General features: G+C 43.9%; 1 protein-coding gene across 7 annotated transcripts; it reads left to right on the top strand.

Moving 5' to 3' along the window:
• Positions 1-654: 654 nt before the first annotated feature.
• On the top strand, positions 655-22634 carry plod1a (procollagen-lysine, 2-oxoglutarate 5-dioxygenase 1a). Of its 7 annotated transcripts, XM_034536738.1 has the most exons (19): positions 655-1009; positions 5268-5359; positions 5431-5564; positions 7629-7792; positions 10053-10165; positions 11036-11099; positions 12895-12992; positions 13617-13718; positions 13860-13991; positions 14305-14426; positions 15453-15557; positions 15683-15808; positions 16082-16223; positions 16491-16604; positions 18212-18277; positions 18477-18581; positions 18795-18941; positions 20084-20209; positions 21717-22634. In XM_034536738.1, the coding sequence occupies exons 1-19, from the start codon at positions 919-921 to the stop codon at positions 21870-21872; spliced, it is 2199 nt and encodes a 732-aa protein (XP_034392629.1). In that variant the 5' UTR covers positions 655-918; the 3' UTR covers positions 21873-22634. The 7 variants fall into 7 exon arrangements, with proteins under 7 accessions (XP_034392629.1, XP_034392635.1, XP_034392634.1 ...); XM_034536744.1 differs by lacking the exon at positions 20084-20209 and having other exon boundaries at positions 749-1009; XM_034536743.1 differs by lacking the exon at positions 21717-22634 and having other exon boundaries at positions 749-1009; positions 19759-20202.
• The last annotated feature ends 217 nt before the right edge of the window (positions 22635-22851 follow it).

Here is a 22851-nt window from a genome sequence, read left to right as displayed (position 1 = left end):
ATTTAATGATAAACAGTTCACCATAACAACCTGCGATACTCAGCGGTCCCAGTTTATTAGGTACACCCAGTTAAAACGACCCTCGTTGATATGAATGAAAATAGAAGACATATCCTCTTGTTACAATGTTGCTCCCCAAAGGTTTACTGTTTTTCAACCTCTTATAATGACTGGATGAAAACATAAATACAGGCTACGTGCAAGTGCGCATGTCCACGGAACAGCTGGGTTCCAACTTTTCTTCTTTTCCCATTCTGGAAGTGGGCGTTGCGGATGGATAAACACATGAGCCCACTGTCTACTGTGGAAAGAGAGAGAGGCCATAGAAAGGGGGGGGGGGAGGGAGAGAGAGACAGGGAGAGAGAGAGAGAGGGGGTAGAGAGAGGGAGGGTAGAGAGAGGGAGGGAGAAAAGGGGAAACTGGGGGGGAGGGAGAGAGAGACAGGGAGAGAGAGAGAGAGGGGGTAGAGAGAGGGAGGGAGAAAAGGGGAAACTGGGGGGAGGGAGAGGGAGGAGGGAGAGGGAGGAGGGAGAAAGAGAGGGGTTACTGGGGGGGAGGGAGAGAGAGACAGAGACAGAGACAGAGACAGGGGGAGAGAGAGGAGGGGCAGGAGAAGGGGGGGGGGGGCCTGGGGGGAGGGGAGGAGAGACAGGCAGAAAGAGAGGAGAGAGAGAGAGAGACACAGAGAGAGAGAGAGAGCGACAGAGATAGAGAGAGAGAGAGAGAGAGAGAGAGAGAGCGAGAGAGAGAGAGAGACACAGAGACACAGAGAGAGAGAGAGAGCGACAGAGATAGAGATAGAGAGAGAGAGAGAGACACACACTGGAGAAGTTTACACAGCCGAGCTTCTCTTCCCCTTCACGGCTGTAGAAGTACCGCTCGGTTCTACTTCAGGACAAACAGCTCAACTTGAACAAAATGAGACTTTCACTATTGCTGTTGATTCCAGGGATCTTTGTCTGGTCACTTTTCCCTCTGACAAGCGGTGAAGAGCAGCGAATCCCCGAAGGTAAGTCCGGAATGCTGCCCGGTACTAACCCCGCTACCGCGCTTCCCCGTGTGAAACGTGGCTAATAACGGCGTGTGGTCCGACCCATCTCCGGTCTCTGGGTTTGGGGAGCCTCCTCCTCTAGCCGACCGGTACTATGGGACAAAAAGACGGCAGCACTGTGTGTCATGTGTGAGCTATAATAACAGGCGAGTCCGTTAGAAAGATGGAACTGTGTGTGTCCGTTGTGTTAGTTTATATTCTTTGTCCGTTGTGTTAGTGTGTGTCCTTGTGTTAGTGTGTGTCCGTTGTGTTAGTAGTGTGTCCGTTGTGTTAGTAGTGTGTCCGTTGTGTTAGTAGTGTGTCATTGTGTTAGTGTGTCCCTTGTGTTAGTGTGTGTCCTTGTGTTAGTGTGTGTCCGTTGTGTTAGTGTGTGTCCGTGTGTTAGTGTGTGTCCTTGTGTTAGTGTGTGTCCTTGTGTTAGTGTGTGTCCGTTGTGTTAGTGTGTGTCCGTGTGTTAGTGTGTGTCCTTGTGTTAGTGTGTGTCCTTGTGTTAGTGTGTGTCCGTTGTGTTAGTGTGTGTCCTTGTGTTAGTGTGTGTCCTTGTGTTAGTGTGTGTCCTTGTGTTAGTGTGTGTCCTTGTGTTAGTGTGTGTCCGTTGTGTTAGTGTGTGTCCGTTGTTTTAGTGTGTGTCCGTTGTGTTAGTGTGTGTCCCTTGTGTTAGTGTGTGTCGTTGTGTTAGTGTGTGTCCTTGTGTTAGTGTGTGTGTCCCTTGTGTTAGTGTGTGTCGTTGTGTTAGTGTGTGTCCGTTGTGTTAGTGTGTGTCGTTGTGTTAGTGTGTCCCGTTGTGTTAGTGTGTGTCCCTTGTGTTAGTGTGTGTCCGTTGTGTTAGTGTGTGTCCGTTGTGTTAGTGTGTGTCCGTTGTGTTAGTGTGTGTCCGTTGTGTTAGTGTGTCCCGTTGTGTTAGTGTGTGTCCCTTGTGTTAGTGTGTGTCCGTTGTGTTAGTGTGTGTCCGTTGTGTTAGTGTGTGTCCGTTGTGTTAGTGTGTGTCCGTTGTGTTAGTGTGTCCCTTGTGTTAGTGTGTGTCAGTTGTGTTAGTAGTGTGTCGTTGTGTTAGTGTGTCCCTTGTGTTAGTGTGTGTCCTTGTGTTAGTGTGTGTCCTTGTGTTAGTGTGTGTCCTTGTGTTAGTGTGTGTCCTTGTGTTAGTGTGTGTCCGTTGTGTTAGTAGTGTGTCATTGTGTTAGTGTGTCCCTTGTGTTAGTGTGTGTCCCTTGTGTTAGTGTGTGTCCTTGTGTTAGTGTGTGTCCTTGTGTTAGTGTGTGTCCGTTGTGTTAGTGTGTGTCCGTTGTTTTAGTGTGTGTCCCTTGTGTTAGTGTGTGTCGTTGTGTTAGTGTGTGTCCTTGTGTTAGTGTGTGTGTCCGTTGTGTTAGTGTGTGTCGTTGTGTTAGTGTGTCCCGTTGTGTTAGTGTGTGTCCCTTGTGTTAGCGTGTGTCGTTGTGTTAGTGTGTGTAAGTTGTGTTAGTAGTGTCCGTTGTGTTAGTGTGTGTCCGTTGTGTTAGTGTGTGTCCCTTGTGTTAGTGTTGTCGTTGTGTTAGTGTGTGTCGTTGTGTTAGTGTGTCCCCGTTGTGTTAGTGTGTGTCCGTTGTGTTAGTGTGTGTCCCTTGTGTTAGTGTGTGTCCGTTGTGTTAGTGTGTGTCCCTTGTGTTAGTGTGTGTCGTTGTGTTAGTGTGTCGTTGTGTTAGTAGTATGTCGTTGTGTTAGTGTGTCCCTTGTGTTAGTGTGTGTCGTTGTGTTAGTGTGTGTCCCTTGTGTTAGTGTGTGTGTCCCTTGTGTTAGTGTGTGTGTTGTGTTAGTAGTGTGTCGTTGTGTTAGTGTGTCCCTTGTGTTAGTGTGTGTCCCTTGTGTTAGTGTGTGTCGTTGTGTTAGTGTGTGTCCCTTGTGTTAGTGTCGTCGTTGTGTTAGTGTGTGTCCCTTGTGTTAGTGTCGTCGTTGTGTTAGTGTGTGTCCGTTGTGTTAGTGTGTGTCCGTTGTGTTAGTGTGTGTCCCTTGTGTTAGTGTTGTCGTTGTGTTAGTGTGTGTCGTTGTGTTAGTGTGTCCCCGTTGTGTTAGTGTGTGTCCGTTGTGTTAGTGTGTGTCCCTTGTGTTAGTGTGTGTCGTTGTGTTAGTGTGTCGTTGTGTTAGTGTGTGTCGTTGTGTTAGTGTGTGTGTCCCTTGTGTTAGTGTGTGTGTCCCTTGTGTTAGTGTGTGTGTTGTGTTAGTGTGTGTCCCTTGTGTTAGTGTCGTCGTTGTGTTAGTGTGTGTCCGTTGTGTTAGTGTGTCCCTTGTGTTAGTGTGTGTCCGTTGTGTTAGTGTGTGTCCCTTGTGTTAGTGTGTGTCCCTTGTGTTAGTGTGTGTCCCTTGTGTTAGTGTGTGTCCGTTGTGTTAGTGTGTCCCTTGTGTTAGTGTGTGTCGTTGTGTTAGTGTGTCCCTTGTGTTAGTGTGTGTGTCCCTTGTGTTAGTGTGTGTCGTTGTGTTAGTGTGTGTCCGTTGTGTTAGTGTGTGTCGTTGTGTTAGTGTGTCCCGTTGTGTTAGTGTGTGTCCGTTGTGTTAGTGTGTCCCTTGTGTTAGTGTGTGTCGTTGTGTTAGTGTGTGTAAGTTGTGTTAGTGTGTGTGTTGTGTTAGTAGTGTCCGTTGTGTTAGTGTGTGTCCGTTGTGTTAGTGTGTGTCCCTTGTGTTAGTGTTGTCGTTGTGTTAGTGTGTGTCGTTGTGTTAGTGTGTCCCTTGTGTTAGTGTGTGTCGTTGTGTTAGTGTGTGTCGTTGTGTTAGTGTGTGTCCCTTGTGTTAGTGTGTGTTAGTGTGTCGTTGTGTTAGTGTGTCCCTTGTGTTAGTGTGTGTCGTTGTGTTAGTGTGTGTCCCTTGTGTTAGTGTGTGTCGTTGTGTTAGTGTGTGTGTCCCTTGTGTTAGTGTGTGTCCCTTGTGTTAGTGTGTGTCGTTGTGTTAGTGTGTGTCCCTTGTGTTAGTGTCGTCGTTGTGTTAGTGTGTGTCCCTTGTGTTAGTGTCGTCGTTGTGTTAGTGTGTGTCCCTTGTGTTAGTGTGTGTCCGTTGTGTTAGTGTGTCCCTTGTGTTAGTGTGTGTCCGTTGTGTTAGTGTGTGTGTTGTGTTAGTAGTGTCCGTTGTGTTAGTGTGTGTCCGTTGTGTTAGTGTGTGTCCCTTGTGTTAGTGTTGTCGTTGTGTTAGTGTGTGTCGTTGTGTTAGTGTGTGTCCGTTGTGTTAGTGTGTGTCCGTTGTGTTAGTGTGTGTCGTTGTGTTAGTGTGTCCCTTGTGTTAGTGTGTGTCGTTGTGTTAGTGTGTGTCCCTTGTGTTAGTGTGTGTCCCTTGTGTTAGTGTGTCGTTGTGTTAGTGTGTCGTTGTGTTAGTAGTATGTCGTTGTGTTAGTGTGTCCCTTGTGTTAGTGTGTGTCGTTGTGTTAGTGTGTGTCCCTTGTGTTAGTGTGTGTCGTTGTGTTAGTGTGTGTCCCTTGTGTTAGTGTGTGTCGTTGTGTTAGTGTGTGTCCCTTGTGTTAGTGTGTGTGTTAGTGTGTGTGTTGTGTTAGTAGTGTGTCGTTGTGTTAGTGTGTCCCTTGTGTTAGTGTGTGTCCCTTGTGTTAGTGTGTGTCCCTTGTGTTAGTGTCGTCGTTGTGTTAGTGTCGTCGTTGTGTTAGTGTGTGTCCCTTGTGTTAGTGTGTGTCCGTTGTGTTAGTGTGTCCCTTGTGTTAGTGTGTGTCCGTTGTGTTAGTGTGTGTCCCTTGTGTTAGTGTGTGTCCCTTGTGTTAGTGTGTCCCTTGTGTTAGTGTGTGTCGTTGTGTTAGTGTGTGTCGTTGTGTTGGTGTGTGTCCTTGTGTTGGTGTGTGTCCGTTGTGTTAGTGTGTGTCCCTTGTGTTAGTGTGTGTCGTTGTGTTAGTGTGTGTCCTTGTGTTAGTGTGTGTCCTTGTGTTAGTGTGTGTCCGTTGTGTTAGTGTGTCCCTTGTGTTAGTGTGTGTCGTTGTGTTAGTGTGTGTCGTTGTGTTAGTGTGTGTCGTTGTGTTAGTGTGTCCCTTGTGTTATTGTGTGTCCCTTGTGTTATTGTGTGTCGTTGTGTTAGTGTGTGTCCCTTGTGTTAGTGTGTGTCGTTGTGTTAGTGTGTGTCGTTGTGTTAGTGTGTCCCTTGTGTTAGTGTGTGTCCCTTGTGTTAGTGTCGTCGTTGTGTAAATGTCTCCTGTGTGTGTTGCTTCAGGCAAAACCAAATGATCATCATGTCTTCATTCCTCTTTGATGTCTTCCAGAGAAACTTCTAGTTGTGACTGTTGCAACCAAAGAGACGGATGGCTTCAAGCGCTTCTTCCGCTCAGCTAAACATTTGAACTACACCGTAAAGGTAGGAACCTCTGGTTGCTTTCCGGCTGTCTATGGAAGCCCCTCTAAAAAAATGTTTGTTGATGTTTTAAGGTTCTTGGTGAGGGTGAGAAATGGAAGTCAGGCGACTACATGTCAGCTCCAGGAGGAGGCCAGAAGGTACGACTCCTTAAAGCAGCTCTGGAGGAGATGACTGACGGGGACAAAATCATCCTTTTCATTGACAGGTAGAGGTCAGATGTGAATGGTAAATGGACCTGTACAGAGCTTTTCTAGTGTTCCGACCACTCAAAGCTCTTTAACACTACATGACATCATTCACCCATTCATACACTCATGGGAGGGGCTACCATGCAAGGTGCCACCTGCCAATTATAATAACTAACATTAACACACATTCATACACCGTCGGCACAGCTACGAGCGCAATTTGGGGTTAAGTATTGCCCACATCGACATGGGCTAGCGGAGCCGGGGATCAAACCGCCGAGCCTCATATTGAAAGACGACTCTGCTCACCACTTGTCACCCAATTGATGGCCAGAGTAACACCCTGCTGCTCTATAGACACATATGCTCATTTCTAGGTTCACACTTGTATTTTGGGTTTCTACTAGAACATGTTTACATGCTTTAATGGTAAAAAACTCTTTTTTTTTCTCATACTGTTTTTTCTGAATGTTGACCCTCTGTCTGAAACACTCTGTTTTAGCACATATCAAAGTCATTGCCTTGCTCGCCAACAGTTTGGGTCAATTTTTACTTCCTGTTCAATTCAGTTTATTTTGTATAGTCCAAAATCACAAATGACTAATTATCCTCGGCTTTACAATCAGTACACATACGACATCCCTGACCTTTGACCTCACATCGGATCAGGAAAAACTCCCAGAAAAAACCTTTCACAGGGAAAAAAGGGAAGAAACCTTCAGGAGAGCAACAGAGGAGGATCCCTCTCCCCGGATGGACAGATGAATAGATGTCATGTGGACAGAATGAACAGAGTTACAGAGTTACATAAACCCATGAAACGGAAGGTGGAAGAGAGGAGAGGCATCAGCAGAGCCACGGTAGGAGGCCGGTCCACCAGGCAGGAGGCATCGCGAAAGAGGCGGGGTGACAGCGCTGTCTCTGGGCTGTGGTGTTTTCTAAATCCTGACTGAAACTCCTCAAATAAACTATTCTTATGTAGAAAGTCACACAACTTATTTGCGACTACTTTCTCAAGGATCTTAGAGAGGAAGGGAAGGTTAGAGATCGGTCTGTAGTTAGCCAACACCTCTGGATTAAGAGTGGGCTTTTTCAGGAGAGGTTTAATTACAGCTACTTTGAAGGAATGTGGTACATGGCCTGTTAGCAAAGACACACCATATAACACCCAGACAGGACGCAATAAAACAAAATACAATACAATATATGCTACATTAAAAAAAAGTACCATGTAATCGATGTGGTGACTAATTCAGATATCATCTGTTAACAGAGAGAACAAAAATCATTTTTAAAGATTGTTTTCTTTTCACAGGGGAGTCTGTACCTTTTAGCCTAATGGCCGTAGAGTAAAGTAGGGTTTCAAGGGATGGCTGTGACCGTTTTAACATTGTTCCACTTGGATTGCTTTGCCGCATGGTGAAAGGACAGCGGTTTGTTTGCAGCCTGTAATTGCACTACCCAGTTTGACTACTTTGGAAAGCTTTGTCTTGCTTTTGACACGTAGGTGCTGCTTAGTTTCAGCAGCAGGAAGTGCACACACCAGTCAGCCATCTCATCACAGTTCATGATGTCATGGTGTTCGGCTTCTGACTGTCTTCAGTGTAGCTTTAGGGTTCAAACTCTTCAGCGCAATCTAGGATTTTTTTAAAGGTGTGTTTGTATACAAGTTAAATAGCTCAGCAGAATCCTATTTGCAACAGTCATCACGTGATGGTTGTTCAGTTTTTCCGCCTTTCAATAAAGTAGCATCTCAGTTACCGGTGGTTGAGAAGCTCCGCTACTTAAAGCTTCTGCTTCAGTAAAGATCCCAAATTGTTAAACTATATCTGTAATTCAGCCTTAAAAGTACAGTAATTGTAATAGTACATGGGTACTGCTGTAAAAAGGCTGAAACATGCAAACCAACTGATGTGCTTCCTACAACACAAAGGTTTTGTTCAAACTCCGGTATACACAAACACAGGCAACTTCTTTTAAAGGCAACCCCTTCATTTGTTTGAACTATGCCACTGGTGTCACACACTGCTGAACCACGCGGCGCAGTCAAGTTTTCTATTTTCACTCCCTGTTTCACACAGCTATGATGTGGTTTTCGCCTCGGGCCCCAAAGAGCTGCTCAAGAAGTTCCAGCAGGCCAGACACAAGGTGGTGTTCTCCTCTGAGAGCCTGATCTGGCCCGACAGACACCTAGAGGACAAGCACCCCCACGTCGTCGAGGGCAACAGGTTCCTAGGCTCAGGAGGTAAGTCCCACATGGCTCTGACATTGTGATGAAATTTGTGTTTCAGACCATGTCACTTTTTGCATTAGTCCTATCAGCAGGTGCTTACTCACAGCATCAAGCCAATTGTATTTATGTAGCCAAATATCACATCACAAATCTGCCTCAAGGGGCTTTACAGTCAGTACAGCCGGCATTAAACACCCTCTGTCCTTAGAGCCTCGACGTACTAGTGTAACGCTCTATAAATCAAATATCTGGTTTGATGTTTTTGTTGGTGCAGATTAAAAATAATTGCCAAAAGTGCAATGATGTATGTTTTTGTGAGCCACACAACCAGCTTGACCTGTAAAGAGGGGCACTGCAGAGACTGCCTGACCACGGGAGTGGTTGGAGGACATGGGGCTGACTAAAGAGGGACATGGGTAGCTCTGGTGTGACATTAGGGTACAGATGCACTGGATCCTGCTGAAACAATAAGGCTCATTGACAGTGCACCACTGCCTGGAAATGTCCAACCCCAGATACTTGATTTACTGAAAGGTAACCTGTGGAGATTTTAACCACTAGTTGTAGCACAGAATGTTTATACATGTATAGGATGCCTTCATTGGGCTGCACGGTGGTGTAGTGGCTAGCACTGTCGCCTCACAGCAAGAGGGCCGCGGGTTCAATTCCCGGTCGGAGCGGTCCTTCTGTGTGGAGTTTGCATGTTCTCCCCGTGGCAGCGTGGGTTCTCTCCGGGCTCTCCGGCTTCCTCCCACAGTCCAAAGACATGCTGCAGGTTCATTGATCTCTAAATTGCCCATAGGTGTGAATGGTTGTATGTCCTTACATGTGCCCTCGATGGACTGGCGGCCTGTCCAGGGTGTCCCCTGCCTTCGCCCTATGTCAGCTGGGATAGGCTCCAGCGCCCCCGCGACCCTAATGAGGATAAGCGGTATTGAAAATGGATGGATGGATGGATGGAAGGATGCCTTCATACTAGTCTAGTCCCAGCTAGTCTAGTAGTAGCTTTGACCAGGAATAGGTGATCATCAGGTGGTGTTTTGACCCTGCGTCCTTACAAGGTTCATTTTATTGTCATTGTTCAACAAAATGCAGCTAGTAGTCAAATGTAGCTACAAAATAAGATGCATAGAAAATAAGAGGTAGGATGAATTAAAGAGTCCCAGCTGAGGAAAGCAGCTGTTCTGAGGTCTGGTGGATCATCAGCTGATACTTCTGTATCTCTCTCCAGACAGCAGCAGGTGAACAGGTTGTAGCTGGGTGGGTTTAGTCTTTTAATATCCTTGAGCTCTTCTCAGGCTCCTCCTCTCACCAACAGCCCTGATGATCAGTAGATGGTACCAGTGATGCTCCGGGTGGTTTGGATCACTGCTGTAGAGCCCTCCTGTCCTGGACCGTGAACATCACAAGTCAGTTTTAATGTGTGCAGCCAGGATGCTTTCTATTGCTCCTCTGTCAAGAGGCAATGAGATGTCCCAAGGCCTTGTCTCACAGTGCAAGAGGTTCACATTGTGTCTTGTACTGAGGGTTGTACGGTGGTGTTGGCAGCCCACTTTCTTTCAAATCTGGACCGCTCCTTGTTGCTCATTTTGACCCACTGGATTCGTTCCATTGCAGGTTGGGTAAGGTTTCCTGCGGTGGCATTGGTAGCTTTGTAAATGTTCCCTTCAACATATGTGTGAGAATTCAGACATTAAGAGTTAATTCAGTAACACTGAGTAAAAAGAGAATATTGTGTGTTTACAAGTAAACATATAACGCTGAGCTTTCAGAAACTTATGCAACATTCATATCTTATTCTTCAGTCCACAATTATAAGCTGTCAAATGGAAAAACAATTCCACGTCGGCCTCCCAGTTTTAATTTCAAGTAATTTGAGATATCTAGAATATCAGTCCAGATATTGATGAAAGCACTGATGATGTTAAAATAAAACAACAGTGTGTAGCCAACATGTTTCGCTAGTTCATATCTGGCATAAGTGACTTCACATGATGACCCTATGCTCACACAAATCTCCCAACACTCTAATGTCCACCAGCTGCTGGTGTGACTGTAGACTTTTAGCCCAGGAAGTAGCATGGCCAGAAACAGCAGGTCTTTAGTCTTTAGTCAGCGCTGTGCTGAGGCCATAAAAACTGAACCTGGCAGTCGTTGTTATGGCAAATGCAACAAGTTGACTTGACTGTATCTGAATACAATATGCACAATATGACAGCGTTTATATACCGGTACATGGATATGGAAATGAAAATATGTTTCTTCTCCTCAGGTTTCATTGGCTACCTTCCCAACATCAAAGAAATGGTTTCTGACTGGACGGGTGAAGACAATGACAGTGACCAGCTGTTCTTCACAAAGATTTACATTGATCCAGTTAAAAGGGTAAGATGTGTTACATGTCAGCATTTATTTTATGGATCTGTATTTTCATTTATTCCATGCCAAAGTCACATTGAGTACAATACATACTAGACCTACTACTAAGAACACTAATAATAGCTTTCTTTTAACTTTGGCATATAATTCATCTGTGATCATTTATTTTGTAACAGCTTTTATTTGAGACTGACAGGCTTTTATTTCCCTGTTCCCTATTTATTTGATCATATTTTAGTCAGAAGCCTCTTTTCTAATCTGCTCCTGTTCTCATTTGCTGTTGATGCAAACTCAACACTTCCATGTTTATCTGATTTGATGAGTTTAGTACAAAGTACATTTCCAAAGCACATATTCACGAATATGCTCAGATAGTTCCATGTGGCAATTTTCTTTGTGCGCTGTTAGTGAGACTCAGCACTTTCTGCAGAAATGTTTGCCATTAAAAGCCTTCCAGTGGCTCAGCTAATCACGCCTGTTCCTGTTAGTCTTTTAATCTGAAACATCTGCAGGAAGTGTTGTGTTTAATGATGGTAATGTACAGTACACAAAATAAACAGCAGCACAGAAGTGATTGTAAGTGTTAACAAGAGTATGCCATGACTCTGTAGTACTGATAATATTAGGGCAATATGCTTATATTTATTATTTGATTGAGCCACAAAACGATGTGAGGTCCTGGGACAGGGATGTCGTATGTGTACAGATTGTAAAGCCCTCTGAGGCAAATTTGTAATTTGTGATATTGGGCTATACAAAATAAACTGAATTGAATTTAATTGAAATTGAAAAAACATGCAGCTGTATTTGAGATGACTTTTTTAATACTGGCTTTAATTTGGGAATTTGTGAAAACAATGTGTGTTCATGTTTCAGAAATCCACAAATATCACTCTGGACAGCAAATGCAGATTGTTTCAGAACCTCCATGGAGCCCTCGGTAAGTGCTACGGTGACGTTAGGTTGAAGGACCAGTGTGTAGGATTTACGAGATTTATTGGCAGAAATATGTATAACTGAGATTAGTGTATAACCATCTTAAACTAAAAAAAACATGTTTTCGTTTGTATTTAAAGAAGCAATTATTTTGATTGCATTACATGTGTTTTTAGTGAACATCTTAAATAAGGAAATCGGAGGAATACATTTTTTTTTTAAATCAAGCTCTATTCTTCACTTCTACATGACATCAAGCGAGACAACTCTTTAAAGTCACTCGAGTGACTTTAGGATTATCTCCCCATTCAATTCAATTCAGTTTATTTTGTATAGCCCAATATTACAAATTACAAATGATCCTCAGAGGGCTTTACAATCTGTACACATACGACATCCCTGACCTTTGACCTCACATCGGATCAGGAAAAACTCCCCAAAAATAACCTTTGACAGGGAAAAAAGGGAAGAAACCTTCAGGAGAGCAACAGAGGAGGATCCCTCTCCCCGGATGGACAGATGAATAGATGTCATGTGACCAGATGAACAGAGTTACATAAACACATTACATGAATATGACAATGTATGAATGGAACTCCAATCCATGAAACAGAAGGAGGTAGATAGGAGGGGGGGCGGGGCATCAGCAGGGCCAACGCGAGACCGGCTCACCAGCATCAGACACCTCCAGGTCCAATGGACCCTATGAGACGTGAAGTCACAACGACTCCGGGGAGGAAGCAGAGTTAATAAGGTGCAATGGAGAGATGTAAATTCATCCATAAGGAGAGAGAGAAGAGGAGATAGGTGCTCAGTGTATCCTAAAACATCCCCCAGCAGCCTATAAGCCTATAGCAGCATATCAAGGGGCTGGACCAGGGCAAACCTGATTCAGCCCTAACTATAAGCACTATTAAACAGGAAAGTCTTAAGTCTATTCTTAAATGCCTTGTGAGTGTTCATCAGTGCCCTGTTGGCAACCAGAGGTCCACTTCCTCTCAGGCTCAGGTTTCTTCCTCTGTCTGCTGTATAATCTGAGATGTAATGCTGACACTTCGCCCCCTCACAGGTTCCAGAGCTGAGGGGTTAACACTGCAGTGCGTTCCTCAGGGCTGCAGGTTCAGACATGAACGTTTATGTGTTCTGAGGCACAGGAAGGAATGTGTTAGTTCAGTGAGAGACGGATGTGACACCAAGTCTAGGAGCTTGAATGAACTCCTTGAGGGCCGTCTGCTCCCTTAACCCCTCCCTCCTATTACCTATGGTCTCTTTCACGTGTAAGAGACCAAACAAGATCCATTTTACACAAACAGAAATATCTATGATTCAAAACATTGTGTTAAATATTGATAGTGGCAGTACTATTGAAGCTTGTAAAATATATTGTTGTGCTCCACTTGACCAAATACACAATCACAAACACACATGAATCATGAATAATTTACATAACATAACCCTGATTGACAGAACTTGGAACAACACACTACTGTATGTAATAACTCTGCATTATGCAATAACTGGCCAAATGTTATACATTTTGAGATGATGTTGTCTAGTGTCTATCACTGGAAACTACTAATAAAGTTTGGTACTGAGTGAGAACCAAACCAGACTATGGGACATTTTCTTTGCCTAAACATATTGTTATTCCATTGGATTTGGGATTATTACAGAAAATAAGATCTACTGAAGTAATGTTTTCCTTATCTTTATATCTTTTTCAAATGAATTGTGTGCGTGTGCGTGTGCGTGTGCGTGTGCGTGTGCGTGTGCGTGTGTGTGTGTGTGTGTGTGTGTAGACGAGGTGGTGCTGAAGTTTGAGGACGGACGGGTCCGAGCTAGAAATGTGCTGTACGATACGCTGCCTGTCGTCATCCATGGGAACGGACCAACCAAGGTACTGACCAATCACAGCGCTTTTACCGGTCACATGCGACACGCAGCAGCCGTATGAAGCTGAGCATCATGAAACCGACAACACTTTATTTCCTCATTATGAATCAAACTAGAAAATACATTGTCACCGAGCAGCAGAATGAGACACTGAGGACAACGAGCTTCAGAGAAGAAAGAATGAACTCCCAGGGATGAAATGTGTTAACCCCGCTTTATTACTGGTGTCATATGATAGCTTTGACTTCATACTTACGCATGAGAAGAACGCCCCTTGTATATGCATGTTCCAGCCTGACTGACATCTCCTTCTATGTAGACCGAGATGTTCTTTGTATATAGCCCATAAGATAATGGAATTAAAAACTTTGAACTACAACCCACATTATCTTTCTAGTCTTGTAGGACACCGTTTGGATAGCTAATGAGCAAGAAAACGCTGTCCATTGTGTGATGTAGTGGTCCATCATACATGTAGACCCGCCCACCCAGAGGGTCAGAGGCCACAGGAGCAACTCTGGTCCTTCTTTTAATCTTCTTCCCAATAATCCAGTTATTCCACAACTGAAGACTGAAGTATATTAGTTTGAGATGTGATAACCTACGAGAACACTTATTTGTCTTCCAGCTCCAGATCAACTACCTGGGTAACTACATCCCCAACACGTGGACCTTTGAGATGGGATGCACCGTGTGTCACAAGGACCTCCACCCACTCGCAGCTCTTGAGGTCAGCTCACGGGCGTATGGGGATCACATCTCCTCTTCATTTAATCAATATCGAGAATCATTTGACCTGTTTAGGCGTTTGATGACAACTAGAAGTAATGAGACGAACTCTCCTAGAACTTCCTATTTTCTTTCCCAACAGGAGAGTGAATACCCACTGGTGGCCATCGGCATCTTCATCCAGCAGCCCACCCCGTTTGTGGGCGTGTTCTTTGAACGCCTCCTGAAGCTCCAGTATCCCAAACACAGACTCAAACTCTTCATCTCCAACCAGGTAACAGGAGAACATTGGATACATCAAGTTTAAGATGCACTTTAAAGTGTCCCTCATCTTGTCTTCTTATAAGCTAAGAAGACTTTGAAGTACACTTTGAAATATATACACACACACACACACACACTATTCATTATGCTACATTAAACATGAAACATTCAAGAGCTTGTCACCAAAATAAAAGCCTCTTTATATTACACCCTTGAAAGGAGTTGACTTATGTATCTAAATATGCACTGGTTGTATACATATTTATTCTGTCGTAACTCGAGCTCTTACTTCCCTCTCTGTGTGTATTGCTCCTCCCCTCCAGGAAGCTCATCATGAGGGTCAGATCAGCTCTTTTCTGAAGGATCATGGAAGCCTCTATCAGGAAGTCAAGCTGGTCGGCCCTGAAGAGGAGATGGACCCACCTGCTTCCCGCAACCTGGGCGTGTGAGTGACCAGCGGTCGGCTCTGGGACACTTCCCAAAATTCATTCTTATTATTATATTACATTTGATTACACATTCATAGATCCTGAATATTTCAATGAGGGAGAAGGAGCAGATGTCATTTTAAGAATTTGAAGTGTTTTTCACACAACGTGTCTGGAGGAGATCTTTAAAGTCAGAACTCCCTTTTTGTTAAAGGAAATATAAATGATAATGTTAATATTGGCTATGGGTATATGTCTGTAATCAAAACACACAACACACGTTTGACTGACAGCTCGTGTCCCATTGTTTATATTCTTTATAAACAGATCTGAAGGCAACAGAACAGGATTTTGGTCCCAGAAGCGTGCAAGTTTTATTAAGCTTTTTATTCATCTCTATGAACAGAAATATGCATAAACAATCCGGTCGCACACATTGTCTCTCAACTCTTGGCCCAGATATCTGCTCGCTGCACCAGAACCCAGAAGTATACTCCCTTAACCCGTGAGGCTTCTCCGCGAAGGGTTCTGAGATACAAACGTTCATACAGAAGATGGCTATCGCCATTTGTATTCTTCTCTTTTCAGGCTACTGGAATTAAAGTGATATAACACATTGTTGTTTTTGCCCACCACACATTTACTGGAGAATAATTACATAGAAATGTAACAAAAATAAGTAAACAAACACTGCATACTCTGATTTCTTAGCAAAAATCTCAGTTGGACTGTATTAAAACTATCAGGTGCTTTTGACTTGTGACCATGGTGGAAATCCACCTTTTTAATCTCCTTTAGAGAAACAAACGTGATGTGAAACACTGAAATGTCTTTCAGCATTTATTGAACAGATGCCACAGATGGTTCAGACGTCTAAGCACAAGAAAAGGTTAAACAGAGTCTTTGATCCCCCTGCAGAGTCCATCTCATCATCTACTGCCCACTGATCAGACTCTGGCCAACAGAAGTCAGATCATATGATTACCCAGAGTGCCTTGCTGCTCCTTACTCTCACACGACATACTGGCTTCCCTCTCTTTCAGCGATATGTGCCGGAAGGACAAGCACTGTGACTATTTCTTCCTCTTGGACATCGACGTGGTCCTGGAGAACGAGAACACACTTCAAATTCTCATTCAACAAAACCTGCAAGTATATTTAACAATATGTAATCCTTATCATGAATGTAGCTGATGTCACTCATTTATTAGCAGTTTACTACAGTTTTAGCCAGATGACGACACACAGTAACACTGCTTTGATTGTTCACCAGTCCGATCGTGGCACCGATGATAACTCGTGTCGGTCGACTGTGGAGCAACTTCTGGGGCGCCCTGAGTGCAGACGGCTACTACGCCCGGTCCGAGGACTACGTGGACATAGTTCAAGGTCGCAGGGTGTAAGTCCATTTTAAGATTTCGGGGGGGGGGGGGGGGGGGGGGTCTGTGACTGACCCTTTTATTGACCGAAGAGACACAGAACTTTACAGAGCTCTGCAGATGTAGATGTAGATGTGCAGTGTGTTTTCAATACGTGTGGGAAATATCACACTTATATCATCTTATTACTTCTTTTCACTGGCCGTTGGTGAGAGAGAAATTCTAATTTAGGGTGTTTTAACACCACCTGCTCCTGACGTGAGGTCCTGGTGTTGGTGTGGGTCTTGTTTTAGGGGTGTGTGGAACGTCCCGTATGTATCCAGCGTGTTCCTGGTGAAGGCCAGCCTCCTTCGGGCAGAGCTCTCGGACTACGAGCTGTTCACCTCAACCCTCTTAGACCCTGACATGGCTTACTGCCACAACGTCCGCAGCAAGGTCAGTCAGAGGAAACACCAGGGCTGCTGATGTTTGTCATCATCTATTTGCTCTTTAATTAATACAAAAACTATGTTTATTCAATTCAGTTTATTTTGTATAGCCCAAATTCACAAATTTCAAATTTCAGAGGGCTTTACAATCTGTACACGTACGACATCCCTGACCTTTTGACCTCACATTGGATCAGGAAAAACTCAAAGTTTATAACTGCATGTGTAAAATTGTACCTGAGAGTACTTGACCTGTTGTGAATCTTTCCTTCAGGAAGTCTTCATGTATGTGACCAACATGCAAACCTTCGGTCGCATCCTGTCCACAGAGAACTATCAGATGAGCCATCTTCATAACGATCTGTGGCAGATCTTTGAAAACCCTGTGGTGAGAATAAGACCTGCTCAAATTACAGGAGGCAGGAGCAGTGGGACAGGGTCTGTGTGGGAGGCAGGAGGAGTGGGACAGGGTCTGTGTGGGAGGCAGGAGGAGTGGGACAGGGTCTGTATGGGAGGCAGGAGCAGTGGGACAGGGTCTGTGTGGGAGGCAGGAGGAGTGGGACAGGGTCTGTGTGGGAGGCAGGAGCAGTGGGACAGGGTCTGTGTGGGAGGCAGGAGGAGTGGGACAGGGTCTGTGTGGGAGGCAGGAGGAGTGGGACAGGGTCTGTGTGGGAGGCAGGAGCAGTGGGACAGGGTCTGTGTGGGAGGCAGGAGCAGTGGGACAGGGTCTGTGTGGGAGGCAGGAGGAGTGGGACAGGGTCTGTGTGGGAGGCAGGAGGAGTGGGACAGGGTCTGTGTGGGAGGCAGGAGCAGTGGGACAGGGTCTGTGTGGGAGGCAGGAGGAGTGGGACAGGGTCTGTGTGGGAGGCAGGAGCAGTGGGACAGGGTCTGTGTGGGAGGCAGGAGCAGTGGGACAGGGTCTGTGTGGGAGGCAGGAGGAGTGGGACAGGGTCTGTGTGGGAGGCAGGAGGAGTGGGACAGGGTCTGTGTGGGAGGCAGGAGCAGTGGGACAGGGTCTGTGTGGGAGGCAGGAGGAGTGGGACAGGGTCTGTGTGGGAGGCAGGAGGAGTGGGACAGGGTCTGTGTGGGAGGCAGGAGCAGTGGGACAGGGTCTGTGTGGGAGGCAGGAGGAGTGGGACAGGGTCTGTGTGGGAGGCAGGAGGAGTGGGACAGGGTCTGTGTGGGAGGCAGGAGCAGTGGGACAGGGTCTGTGTGGGAGGCAGGAGGGAGCCCCTTGTCGTTGGTTGGTGGTTATCTCACTGGCAGGAAATATGCTAAAGAACTTTAAGTTGTATTCTTCAGAGTTGACGACACTGAATTAAAATAAGGGCTACAATGATGTCTACCCCCAATGCCCAACACTTAATAGCGGACTTCAATATACTGATGAATGCACAAATGGAAACTTGAGTACAATGTTTCCCTAAAGTTATGTTGACAATATCTACTGAAGTCCTGAGAGGCATGTATACAAATAATTCTGGTGATCAAATTATATGTCTGATCTAAATATAAGTGAAAAAAGTGTGTGTGTGTGTGTGTGTGTGTGTGTGTGTGTGTGTGTATGTATATATATATATATATATATATATATATATATATATATCTTATATATATATATATATATATATATCTTATATTTAGATCAGATAATTTGATCTCCAGAATTATTTGTATACACGTACATGTGTGTGTGTGTGATTGTGCTCATTGTCAATCCTTCACCATGCCATCAGTTGGATGTTTTCATCCATGTCTTAGCATTATTATTCTGAATGTTTATGCATGGCTCTTTATTTTATTTAACTTACTTACAAACAAGCCCTAGAATCTACTTTCAGCCACAGTTGTACTTGTAGTAGTGGCAGCACCACCAGCAGGAGGCTGAACACTAACTGGTGCAGTGTCAGCAGGAACAGGTACCAGTGACTGTGAAACCAGTACAGCCCCGTGAAGCCATCGCTGACTGTGTGTGTGATTGTGTGTTTCCTTCAGGACTGGCAGAAGCGCTACATTCATGAGAACTATACTCTCATCATGAAAGATAAGCTGATTGAAACTGTGAGTTGACATGATGAAACATGAGTTGCAGGCATAAACATTGACCTATGTATAAATATGAACATAGTGGTTAAATGTCCTCCTTGGTTGTCCTTGTTTATTGTCTATTTCTGTGTGTGTATGTTGCGAGAAGTCCAGTGTATATGAAGTGTGATAGTGTGGTATGGATATGTAACTGGACCGTGTCCTCTGTCTCCAGCCTTGTCCTGATGTCTACTGGTTCCCAATCTTCTCTGATGTTGCTTGTGACCACATTGTTGAAGAAATGGAACATTTTGGGAGGTGGTCAGGAGGAAATACTACGGTACATTATTATATGTCTTTGTTTGGGTCTTAAGATTCTAGATGAATATGTCTCATCGTTAGTAATAACAATAAATAATTTTCATGCACAATCACATCTCATCATTGCTTCTTTGTCAGTCATCTTATGACATCTTATATCTTATCTGGCATCTGCTGTATTTTGCACCGACTATCTCAAGTCTTGTTGGTGTTTTCTCTTTTGGTCTGTCAGGATGCCAGAATCCAAGGAGGCTACGAGAACGTCCCCACCATCGATATCCACATGAACCAGATCAACTTTGAAAAGGAATGGCAGAAGTTCCTCCTGGAGTATATAGCACCGATAACAGAGAAGATGTACCCTGGTTACTACACCAAGGTGAGCCGTGAGCAGAGGAACTCCATGTCTCATCATAACATAACTAGATTATGTTCAACACTATATATGTATACATACTCCATGTCTCATCATAACATAACTAGATTATGTTCAACACTATATATGTATACATACTCCATGTCTCATCATAACATAACTAGATTATGTTCAACACTATATATGTATACATACTCCATGTCTCATCATAACATAACTAGATTCTCTTCAATCGATCAGCATTAAGAAGACATTCTGTTCCTGAAATGATGAAGTTGGCTGTAAACTAACATGTGACTTCTCCTTCTTTGTCTGCAGTTAGTTAATGTAGATATTGTACTGCATTTCCCAGAGTGCACCTTTCAGTCCAGTAGTGTAGCAAAGTGAGAGGACTATACCGTGTGTGTGATGTAATGAAGGATCATGTTTGTGGACTACAATGGAGCTCTTTGGTGTAAGATGTCAGCCTGTGATACATACAATACGTGATCGATCAGTTGGTTTGAGTCTGAACCCAATCCCCAAAAAATAATATATATATATATATATATATATATATATATATTTTTTTTTTTTTTTTTTTTTTTAAATATTGAATATATATATCTTTTATATCTAAAAAAAAAAAATAAAGTGAAAGAGAGAACCAGCTTTTCTGACTTATGACGTGCTCTATCACTTGTAGATGGAGTGAATCATAACGGGGTCATTGAGTGAATGAACAGTGACTCTTGTTATTGTTGTGCTCAAAATCTTTCTATATAATACAGCTCTCACTGGCTCCTGTGCTGCTGCTGTCTAACATGTCTTCTCTCTTCAGTGCTCCACTCCCTTGAACTTCGTGGTGAGGTACAAACCGGACGAGCAGCCCCTGCTCGTGCCTCACCATGACGCCTCCACGTTCACTATTAACGTAGCTCTCAACAGCAAAGGTGTTGACTACCAGGTAAATGGGGAGGAGCCAGCAGGTAATGGAGGCTACGGGATAGGATGATGATCTCCACCTCTCTCTCTGCTTCTCCTCTCCATCTCCGGAAGTGAATGCTGGACCGGGAAGCTGATGCTAGTCTCTGTTGAGCTGCGAGCGGCGCACACGTGTCCTCCCACCGTCTGCTTGCATGACTCCTTTCTGTCTGTGTTTGCAGGCTCAGTTTGAGTTGGCCTTTGTAGTTAGATATAAGCCAGATGAGCAGCCGTCTTTGAGGCCGCACCACGACGCCTCCACGTTCACTATAAACGTTGCTCTCAATCAAGTGGGCCGTGACTACCAGGTGAGTGTGTTTAGGGGTTGGTAGACATCCTAAAAGAACGGCACGTGGGAGGCAGCACCTGGCAACCTTGCCCCCTGAAATGGGAATTATGTCAGTTGGTACAAACAGGATATGAAAGTAATTTACAAAACAATTTGAGCTGTTCCTTCCTTTCTCAGGATAATTCCGTTGACATTTTAAATCTTTTACGATGGCGTTCTGGCCACGTTTCTCACAAGCGCCACATTAAAGTACAGATTTAGAAGAAAGAACAATAAGTTAAACAACAGAAAAACATTCAGTGGCCAAAAGGTTTTTAATCTTCAAAGGTTATTCATCTCTGTTATTACTGAAGGTCCAAAAATGTGAAAAGCACTTTCACCAGAGCCGGTTTGAGGAATGCCGAACATAACTTAATAAGGCTTTGTGTAACATGTGAAGAACACATGACCAAAGTTTTAAGAAGACAACAAAGCTATTTTTCATACAAACTCTCTTCATGTGTGCAACTCTGAATCAGATCACATGATACACTGATTTAAACATTTTCATATGAACCTGCATGGATGGATTATCAGCATAATCAATTGCTGAAAAAAACGGCAATTATATAATCTTTTTTGCCTACAGCTAAATAATTGTAGTCTATAACATACAAATTATTTCATATTCATTGTAAATGATATAGGACCCAGTATGAACCCTTGTGGGACACCATTTTGTATATTTAAAAAGCTAGAATATAAACCATCAACTTGGACATTTCAACCACTCAAATAGTTTATTAATAAAGACGTTGCTTTGTAATAATGCAGCACAGCATTCTTTAGTCAGTTGCACTTATGATACTTTTTATAATAGTTGTATTTGAATATCAAAATGGGACGGTTATGAATCATGTGTGTCTCAGTCAAAACGCAGTGAATGCTGGTAATGTAATATAGAAGGGAGCAATGAATATGATCATCTGAATGATCGTTTTACTCATGAAAAGAGTGGAGAGAAAGAACAGAGCAGCCCGAACAATCCAGAGGGGTGGGTTATATGAAGCATGGGGCTCAAATCTCATCATTGAAAATGGAATGCCATCATATTTCTGGCATGAACATCTTCATCCTTGATGTTTCAAACTGTCCATTTGTGTAATTTCTATATGTGTGAGTGTCTTCTTTGCATGAAGCTGAAGCCTTGTTTATGTGTTTGCATCCATGTTGTTTCCCTTCAATATACAAAACAACGAGTCAGCCGTTAGTCCATACAGCTTCTATCCTTTATGTATGATGATATAAATATATCATACAACAAGGCTTTATGAGGCTTGAACCAAACAGTTATGAAGTACAATATTTAACCTATAGATACTTTTTAAAGCAGTAATGGTCAGATTGACTGTTTGGAGGTATATGCATTTAATAAGTGTCCATAAAAGTTTATAGATATATACTCAATGTGGATCTGGATTTCTAATAGCAGGTGCTCATTGATTATTAGAAGTCGGGTGGTGATGTGTGTCGTGCTCCGCCTGCAGGGAGGTGGATGCCGGTTCCTCCGCTACGACTGCTCCGTTGACGCTCCTCGTAAAGGATGGACCCTTCTGCACCCGGGCCGCCTCACCCACTACCACGAAGGCCTGCCCACCACCGCCGGCGTGCGCTACATCGCCGTGTCCTTTGTGGATCCCTGAAGCCGGCCAGTGCAACCCGAACAGGACACACACACGGACACACACTGCACTCTATTTTCTGACTCGGAGCAGTGACCTTCACTCTTTTTCACAAGTTCATTCTTTCTTAAATAATGATATACAACTTATTAGCAGAATATCCGTCCCCTATGATAACGGTTTGAGAGGCTCAGGTTAACTGTTCATCATGTTTGGTAATGTGCACCACCTCATCACAAGACAGTGATGATTACAGACATCTTCTTGTGAAGGGGTCAATAAGGTCTGAATATTTTATTACACCTCGGCTCTTCAGGATTCCCTTTTAGCACCTGGATTCAAACCAACAGACTAACACTTGCTCCTCAACGAGTACCCGATAGCATGAAGTAGTCCACCTGCTGACTCCTTGTTCTGCTACTTTAGTCCCGGTTCTAAACTAACTTGTGGAACAAAGTTGTCACTCCTTTTGTTTGAACAGAGCGCTTGTTCCTCCTGTTGCAAATGTGTTTCTTAGATCAGGCCCACATTGTAGATGACATGGACCAGGAGCACAGGGGATCCTATTGGGCCTTGAGCAGGACCTTTTGTGTATTCAAAGCAATTCTTTTCCAATGGTTCCTTGAACTGAGACACTATTTATTTTGTCTACATTTTTCTAAAGACATCCTGATCTTGTATGTTGGTCAGAGCTCATTTGTTCATGTGCTCCCTGATGTTGGTATCTAGGAAACTCACTTTCATTACAACCCGAATAAAGCCATTAACTGAAATGAGATTAAACTGTAGTCATGTGACCATGTTTTTATCTGAAATAAACGATGGCCTAATATTGTGTGATTGTGAAAGCGCTAACGTTCTGTTAGCTGGCTCTAGATACTCTGACCGGTCACCAAGTGACAGTAAAGGAACTAAAGTAGAAGTTTGAATTACTGGTTTAAAAGTCTAAATAAGTCGTTTGACAGCACGAAGGCATTTAAAAAGTGTCAGAACTCTAATG

This window comes from Cyclopterus lumpus, chromosome 7, assembly GCF_009769545.1.
Source record: "Cyclopterus lumpus isolate fCycLum1 chromosome 7, fCycLum1.pri, whole genome shotgun sequence".
NCBI lineage: Eukaryota > Metazoa > Chordata > Actinopteri > Perciformes > Cyclopteridae > Cyclopterus > Cyclopterus lumpus.
The sequence above is the reverse complement of the archived record's forward strand: the minus strand, read 5'-3'. Positions and strand labels throughout refer to the sequence as shown.